Here is a 9,117-nt window from a genome sequence, read left to right as displayed (position 1 = left end):
GCAATGCTTTAACTTTTTTTTAATACAGTTTCCCTTTTTCTCTCCCCCCTTCTGTTTCCTTTTAAGTTAGATTTTTAAAATATTTCTTTTATTCTGGTGTATTAGAAAAAAATACTTTGTATTGGGTATACATGTTTATATAGTTTTTGAGAAGTATTGACAAAAATTCAAAATGTTAAAATAAAAATGCATTTTCCTTAAAAACAAATAAAAGTAAGCTGCTGATACACCACCACACTCAAGCATGCCTGAGAAGACAGAATGGACTATATGCAATTTGGAACAATCTAGATTTTTAAAAGCTGAGGTCAACCATATAGCAGGGATTAGTTTTAGACCCCAGCCCAATTGTTAGGTTCCAAATACCATAAGACCTAGAACATGGGTAGGCAAACTAAGGCCCAACGGCCGGATCCGGCCGAATCGCCTTCTAAATCCAGCCTGCAGATGGTCCGGGAATCAGTGTGTTTTTACATGAGTAGAATGTGTGCTTTTATTTAAAATGCATCTCTGGGTTATTTGTGGGGCATAGGAATTCATTCATTATTTTTTTCCCCAAAATACAGTCCAGCCCCCCTCAAGGTCTGAGGGACAGTGGACCGGCCCCCTGCTGTAAAAGTTTGCTGACCCCTGACCTAGAGCAAGAGAAACCTAGCTTTAAAATTGTTATTAATAATAATTCCCCACCCAACAGCCCCAAAGCCCAGGAAGAGACCTTGGGCCAGCCGTTATTTCTCAGCATAGTCCAACTGATCTCACAGGGTTGTTGTGATGCTAAAAGCTCACAGACCAGATCCAGGTGCTCTTGGAGGAAACAGATTTTCTGGATCCATCTCCACTGGTGTTTCGGTGCGGTTTTGGCGCAGAAACTGCTTTGGTTTCCATGCATGATGACCTCTGTTAGGAGAGAGCTGGGGAAATGTGCCCCTGTTAATTCTCCTCAACCTCTCAACAGCTTTTGATACCGTCAACCATGGTATCCTTCTGGAGCAGCCGCTCCAAGTTAGGGGTGTTTGTGGCACCACTTTGCGGTGGTTCCGGTCCTACCTGGGTGGACATTTCCAGAGGTTAATGCTGGGGGGAGGGGGTTGTTGGCCCTGTGGAGCCTTCAATGTGGGGTTCCTCAAAGTTCAATTTTATCCCCTATGCTGTGTAACATCTGCATGAAGCCACTGAACAGGGTAATTTTGGAGTACGTTGTCAGCAATATGCTGATGACACACATCTCTACTTCTCCTTTACCTCTGCAGGCGAGGCAGCAGATGTGGTGGACCATTGCTTTGCCTCGATAATGGACTGGATTGCAGCCAATAAACTGAAGCTCAATCCAGATAAGACTCAGGCAATGTTAGTGGGTGGTTGCCTAGACCGGATGGCTGGGAGATCACCTGCTCTTGATGGGGTTACACTTCCTCTGAAGGAGCAGGTTCGTAGCTTGGGGTACTCCTGAATCCTTTGCTGTTGCTTGAGGCTCAGGTGGCCTCAGTGGCCCAGAGTGCCTTCCATCAGCTTCAGCTGGTGGCCCAGCCACGCCCCTATCTGGACAGGGACAGCCTAACTACTGTTGTCTATGCTCTGGTAACCTCGAGGTTAGATTACTGCAGTTCGTTATACGTAGGGCTGCCTCTGAAGTTGGTTCGGAAATGCCGACAGGTGCAGAATTCAGCGTCCAGGTTGCTCACTGGGGCAAGATGGTTTGAGCATATGACACTGATCCTGGCTCTGGAAACTAAGCCTCCTGGTGTTGTCTGAGAGCCAGGCTCTGCCAGCTCCACAGCTCAAACCTTTCATACTAGCCTATGTGAATCCACAAGCCACTTCATGTTTACCTTTAAATTGTGAGTTAAACCCTACATTTTGTGTACAAGGGAAGAAAACGAAGACACCACCAAATATTGCATCCTGCATATCATATATTTATTTACGTTCTCTCCAATGTAAGACAGGAGATTGTCTTGTGTAGAAGCCTTTTAAAACTGCAGAACAACATGGTTAATGGCTGTGCCAATCAATAATAAGTGTCAATCCATAAAAATGTCCCTCTCCGTTGTAAAAAGAAGAAAGAAATGGGAGCTGGCATGCTGACTAAAATCGATGGTTTGAAATGGAGGCTTTCGTCTTGTTGATTAAAATTACCTCGGACAGGATGTTTTGTTCGAAAGCCCTCCGAAATGCTGAGGTTTCCCTGTAATCAGATTTTGGACATTCTCCCATGACACAATCCTCAGCCACACAGATCATTTCATGGCAGACTGCGTATGTGTTGCATCGAGCCCTGGCTAGCAACGAGGTTTTAACAGGCCGCTTCTATATCATTCTGGACTTGCAGCAGTGAAGTCTCCAGACACTGACTAACTGAGCCCAAGTGCTGGCACTGAATATCCACAAACACTCCAGCTGCTCAAAGAACAAAGCTCTAGGAGCCCCGTTTCTGTGGGAGAAGGAAAAATATGTTTGGCAAGGTCCCTACTGATAAGACCAACTTCCTGAGGCTAGCCAAAGGCTAAGGAAAGAACCTTGGGAAGAAATATGTGACAGAGTGGCCAGAGAAAAGATGCTGAGTAAGTCTGGAAATTAGGATTTTGAGGGATGGATGCCTGGAGGAGGAAGAAGTGAATTGGAAGGAGGGGCAGGGAGGACAAGGAGCTGAGGCAAAGAGGAAATAACGGGAGGGGAATCTGTAGAAATATTCCTGTGCCAAAGGTCAGAGAGACATATCACAGGGTCAAGGGGAAACAGGAGTGTGAAGGAACTGGGCACATGGGTTCAAGAACAAGGGCTGGTGAACAGAGTGCTGAAGAGAAGACTGTAACTCCCATCAGCACCAGCTGGTTGGGCCTGTGGTCAGGGATGATGGGAGCTAAAGTCCAAAATGTCTGGGAGTCACCATGCAGGGAAATGCTGGTATATTTTATGTTGGGCATACCGTCCGGCCGCCACACACACAACAGAAGTTTTAAAACCATAACTATATTTGATTCTGTTTTGCCTTTATCAGAAAAACCAAAACATCATCAATTTATCTCAATACACTTTGTATGAGAACTTTCATATATATATATGAATTTATAGGTTTCCTGCACAGGGATGTAATTAGTCTCTTTTTGATTAGCATTGCAACCCTGTACATGTCAACTGAAAAGTAATTCTCCACTGAGGATCAATCAGATAATCACCAGAAGTACTACTCAAAGCTGAACCTTCTAATTTCTGGAATCTAATGTATGAATGGGGGTAAAAAAAATACCCAGCAATGCATTACAATTGAACATTTGCTGTCCTTTAGCGGTACCTTGAAATCAGCTGCCCGAGGTGGCATCCTTTCTCCGGCCTGCCTAAGAGCAGGGCTGGCTCCATCTGAAATTCCTGTAATGTGTTCGTACTGATTTCCTCTCCCTTTCTTCTTCTTCTTATTTTTAAACACATTTTGTTACAATTGTTCTATGGATCAGAGAAAAGGGGTATACTCTGCAGTTAATTTCTGTGAGTAGGATGAAACGATTCGGATTTTCAGTGATTGTGCATTATTTAATCTCCCCCTAGGAAGATGTTCGAAACACGTTAAAAAAAATCTGAAAGACCATTTTGTCAATAAAATTTTGTGCATCCTTCACCTTTGCTTTCTTGGCTTCATTTCACTAGCTGCTGTTTCAAGCAAGCAGGGCTTAAAGGTAACAGACCCCTGACAGTTAAGTCCAGTCTCAGATGACTCTGGGTTTGCGGCGCTCATCTCACTTTACAGGCCAAGAGAGCCGGCGTTTGTCCGCAGTTTTTCCGGGTCAGCATGACTAAGCATGTGGTCAGCATGACTAAGCCACTTCTGGAGCAACAAACACCGAAACCAGAGCAGTGCCTGGAAATGCCGTTTACCTTCCCACTGGAGCGGTACCTATTTATCTACTTGCACTTTTGGGCGTGCTTTTGAACTGCTAGGTTGGCAGGAGCTGGGACTGAGCAACGGGAGCTCACTGCATCACAGGGATTCGAACTGCATACCTTCTGATCGGCAAGCCCAAGAGGCTCAGTGGTTTAGACCACAGCGCCACCCGTGTCACAAGCAGAGCTTAGGGAAGGAAAAATGATGGATTATGTGTGCTGATGTTTGCAGGTGTCCACACATGGGGTTCCCCCGCCCCGCCCCGGACGTGTACCAAGCTGCCCCCACAATTAGCACAAAGTAATAATTCTCTCCCATCACTCACATAAAAGAATCAAGTATTTTCACGTTTATTTGTCTTTTGGGGTTGCCACTAAAGTCTCCAGTTTTTGGCTTCTATAGAAATTTCTCCAAAAAGAAAAAGAAAAAATCTTTTTTGAAAGAATGAAACAAAAATTAAAAAAAGACAGACAAGACGTCATGGGGAGGGTCCCCCACAGACCAAATCCTCGCTCCCCACTCTCTTCTGCTTCCAGGGTCCTGTGTGGTTCACTTCCCCCCATCCCAAAAGCTGGGTTGGTTCGTTACCTCTGTCGGGGTCATTATCTTCCCACTTGCCCCCTGTTTTTTGAGTTCTTGGTCCTGTATTACTTCAGGTTGGTTTGTTAAAAGCGTGGAACCCGGTAGGCCCCACGACTCGTCAGAAGGCGGCTTAGTTGACCCTGAGTTCAGTCTCCATCGCCAGTGTACAGTTCGCTTGCACGCAACCCACCTCCTTGCCCACCTTGTGGCAGGTTTAGTTTTCCACGCCGCTAACTGGACCTTCCGGCCAGGGGTCCCGGCCTTCCCCCCACCCCCACCCCGGAAAAAGAAGGCGAACTGTCCCTTTGCCCCGCAAATAGCTGGAGGTATTCATTTCCCAGCAGGCACGTGGCGGGGGCAGTGTGGGATCCCAAACCCCTTTTGGCACCTCTGCTTAAGCAAACTCCCTCCACGGGGCGAAGGCATGGGGGGGACAGCACAAAAAGGGGGGGCTGTGGTTGCAGCTGCACTGTGGAAGGGGTAGGAGGAGCTGGAGGGGGGCAAGGCCGACAGGGGTGGGGTGGGGTCTGTGTCTGCGGATATTGGTTTTCGTATCCCTTTCCCTCATAGTAAGAGGCTCAGGAAACTGTCTTTCTGCAGCGTCAGAAACAAGCTGCCACAGATCTAATCACCACAACGGCGAGGTTAAACTGGGGCGGGGGGGGGGCATGTATGTCTCTTTCCCACGAGAAGTGGGGATTAGAAAAGGACTCTCTCTCCCCCTTGGATTTTGAGAAGAGCTGTGGCCTTCTTTTTTGGCGGGGAGGCAGGAGGGCCGCAAAGATATCCACACACTACCCCTAGGGCAAGGGATTATGCGCCAGGGTGTGCACGGGGAAGTCCCCTCAGGCCTGGGTCCCCCAAATCAGGGCATACGCATAGCGTACATGTCTTAAGAGCAGTCGCCTCCGCACGAGAGCGAAGGCAGGGCCGAGGTGGGGAAGGGGGCCAGTAAGCACGTGGGGCGGGTGTCACTCCTGCCCGCTGAGTTCGCGGGGGGCTCCCCGGCGCGGAGTGCCCTCCTCAGAAGGCGGGGGCCCCCGAGGCGGCGGGGGGGCTCCCCGAAGAGTCTGGATGCGCCGGCACTCGTGGCAGATGCGGACGTGGGTGCAAGGCCGGGGGGTCTCCTCCAGGAGGCGCTGCGGCCCCGGCTCAGATACCAGAGTCCCCGAGTAGAGCTTGCCGTTGCTGAGGCGCATCTCTCGGACGGAGCGCAGCGACAGGGCGCCTCGGGTGGTGTAGTGGCGCCGGCGCCGGCGGGAGCGGGTCGGCTTGCGGCAAGAAACGGCGTGGCGCAGCTCTCGCAGCATCTCCTGGCACACCGAGATCTGTCACGAAGGAAGGAGCAAGCAGTGAGGATGTGGGCGCCACCCTAAGCATACCTCCAACATTCCTCGGGTGAAAATAGGGGGGAAACCCCATTTTTCTGCATGCCCCTGTTTCCCCGGCCATATATACTTGTGTGGTGGCAGTGTCCGAGACTGAGAAGCCAATAGCCATGTTAAACTTTGCACAATACCGCAGAGAGCACCCAGTGTAATGTTGCTACATTAGGCGGCTTGGGGCATTGTGGGTAATTTAACACAGCGGGCAGTATTTCAGGACCAGCCCCTGCCCACTTGTGGGGCACCAATGGAGGAAGGCAATGGCCCTTCTGGCGTCTCATTTCACGGCTACCCTGCCCCTCTACTTGCACCCTGACCAGGGTTTCCAAGTAGCAAGTATTTTATTGATCCAGCCCATCAGTAAATGGGGCCTAAAAAGTTGGTAAACTTTGTATTTTGCCCTATGAGATTCTACCTCAACCCTATTCCTCAGTTTTCAGATGCTTGCAGGTTCCGCTGCGACTTGATCGTGCTACGCTTGCCCAGAAAAAACAGTATTTTTGAAATGAAAGTGTTGCTGGCAAATCCAGCCTCCAAATCATTGAGGTACAATCCTCTTGGATTCTCACGACACAAACAAGAATATGAGCACAGACTACCTTAAAATCACAAGAGGTTTTTTTAATTTAAAAAAGTCAATGCTGAGAGAGAGAACAAAGATCCACCTTTGCACTTAGAATGCACCAGAGAAACTTACAGGGCAAGGTATTGACCTCTGACCCCTGTGGGATTACCCACCATCTAGTAACCATAGATAGGCTGCCTCTGAACAGGGGGGTTTGTCTTTGAACTATGATGAATAGAGATGTGGGGAAATTTCAGCGGGAACAGAAATGGCCACAGTTCATTTATTTGTCTTGTGTTTAGAACGGAACTCAATCCACCAAATAGATCAGTATTCACTTGTTGCTGCTGCTTTCAGTCTCAAAATGATACCTAATTCATTGTCCACCGCAACTTCCTTTGCAGTGACATGAATGGGATGGAAAAATGAAGCGACAACATAATTTACGTAATTAATTACCAAAGTTATGTAATTCCATCACAGCAGACAGAGAGACAAATAACATAGTTTTCAAAGTGAACTGCAGTGGAATGGAAGCAGTGTTTATGCGAGGAACAGAGGGCAATACAAAAAATTATGCCTTCTTATTAATAACATTTGATAGACCTAGTCTGGGTTCATTTAATCCTTTAAAAATATAATTTCTTCAGAAACTGGGTAGTGTTTTCCCTAAGTACTACTGCTTGAATAAATCCAACCTGTCCTGCTGGAATTAAATTCTTCTGAGCCTACTGCCAGTTGGTTTCAATGAAACATAATCACTTGGTGCCATTCCAGACATAGCAGCCATCTTGTGATGTTACAACACGGCAGCCATTTTGCAGATGGTCCTTACTTGGGCAAAATGTGGGGGAAATTCTCAAAAGGTGGAGCAACAGAGGAGTCTTTAAAACAAAACAACATACTAAATACTTCTGAAGGGTCCTCCCCTTCCCCTGTTGCTGACCCAGAGGGAAAAGAGGGATACAGAGGGAAGGAGTTTCTGTAAGAAAAGGCCTTGGTAGCTGAGGTTGGGGGGAGTTGGGTATGTTTAGCCTGGATAAGAGGAGACTGAGAGGAGATATGATAACCATCTTCAAGTATCTGTCACACAGAAGATAGAGTAAGCTTGTTTTCTCCTGCTCTAGAGGGTAGGACTCGAACCAATGGCTTCAAGTTTCAAGAAAGGAGATTCCGACTAAACACCAGGAAGAACTTTCTGACATTCAGAGCTGTTTGATAGTGGAAGAGACACTCCCAGAAGTTGGCAGACTCTCTCCTTCATGGAGAGATTTTAGGTAGAGGTTGGGTGGCCATCTGCCATGGCTGCTTTAGCTAAGATTCCTGCATTACAGGGGGTTGGACTAGATGACCCTTGGGGTCCCTTCCGACTCTACAATTCTAAGAGTCAAGGACACCAGAGGGCCTTGTTCTAGTCAGTCACACACACTCTCTGGGCCAAAACTACCCCACTGCCCTGAGCATCTTAGAGGATGAGATATAAACAGCAATTAATAGAATTGATAATGATAATTGAATGATTATTGGTGTATTTAAAGCAGGGTGGATTTGTGACCTTCCAGAAGTTCCTGGGCTGAAACTCCCATCATTCCTGGTCATTCTGGCTGGAGCTGATGGGAAGTGCACACAGACAATATCAAGAGGGCCACAGGTTTCCCCTCCCTAATTTAAGAAGTATTAATACGGGGGAACAAGAATCAAGGACATGTAAGGTGAGAATAACCCTTCAGCTCTTGTTAGAACCAAGAGGGTTCCCCCCCCCCCCGTGTATGGGGGGGAAAAACACAACTTCCAACAGCTGATGAACAAAATAATAAAACAATTCATTTTGAACAGCAGGGCAGCATCCTCTGTGATCTTCATTGTTTATGTGACTACAAAGCTTCCTGCGGCTGTTAGGGCGGTTGTTTTGTTCTGTTTTACGGCAGAATATATTTAAATTTATGTTCTAAATATGTTGCAAGTTGCTTGGAGACCTTTGGGTAGCAAGCAACAAACAAGTCAAAACAAACAAGCAAGCAAATAAATAATATGTGCTCGCAACCGATAAATTACCGCAAAACGAAGCCAATGTCAGCTCATGAACAATAGGGAAATTATGCTTTTCTGTTACAGGGCAACCTCAAACAGCAAGCCCCCAGAAGAGGATGTAGCTCAGCAGTAAAACACCTGCTTTGCATGCAGAAGCTCCCAGGTTCAATGCCCGGCGTCCTCAGGTAAAGAGAGACCCCCCCCCCTTCCTGAAATCCAGGAGAACTGTTGCCGGTCATTGCAGGTAATACCAAGTTCCAAGGTAGTTTGGTGGCTGGCACACTTGGTAAGCAATGCAGGCAGAGGCTGGGCAGCATTAATACTGAAGAAGGAGTAGGTAAGGCCCAGCCACCAGCCACAGGCAAGCAGGACAAGATCATTGCTCCTGCTCTGAAAACGACGACAGATTTCTGCCCGCTCTCTGCACACACCCTATTGTAAAGCAGTGTCACACCACTTGGAATAGTCGTGGTTTCACCCAAAGCATTCTGGAAGCTGTAGTTCGATACGGATGCTGAGAGATGTCAGGAGACCCCTCACATAGCTACAATTCCCAGAGGTCCCTGTGAAGAGGGATTGGTTGTTAAATCACTCTGAGAATTGCGTCTCTGGGAGGGAAATAGGGGCAATCCTAACACTCTTAACAGACTATAGTTCCCAGAATTCTTTGGGGAAGA

The 9,117-nt window shown here is 47.5% G+C and overlaps 1 protein-coding gene across 1 annotated transcript in view; it reads right to left on the bottom strand.

Annotated features, from left to right (window-relative positions):
- Positions 1-4,205: 4,205 nt before the first annotated feature.
- The window catches only part of GRIK5 (glutamate ionotropic receptor kainate type subunit 5), an 87,411-nt gene continuing 82,499 nt past the window's right edge, over positions 4,206-9,117 (bottom strand). The window contains exon 20 of the mRNA XM_081868772.1: positions 4,206-5,787. Within this exon, the coding sequence (XP_081724898.1) occupies positions 5,431-5,787 (357 nt within the window). The 3' untranslated portion in view covers positions 4,206-5,430. The remainder of the gene's footprint in view (positions 5,788-9,117) is intronic.

The sequence above is a fragment of the Podarcis erhardii genome (genome assembly GCF_964252035.2).
Source record: "Podarcis erhardii genome assembly, chromosome: 7".
In the NCBI taxonomy this organism is placed as follows: Eukaryota; Metazoa; Chordata; class Lepidosauria; order Squamata; family Lacertidae; genus Podarcis; species Podarcis erhardii.
This window is presented reverse-complemented; position numbering and strand designations above follow the sequence as displayed.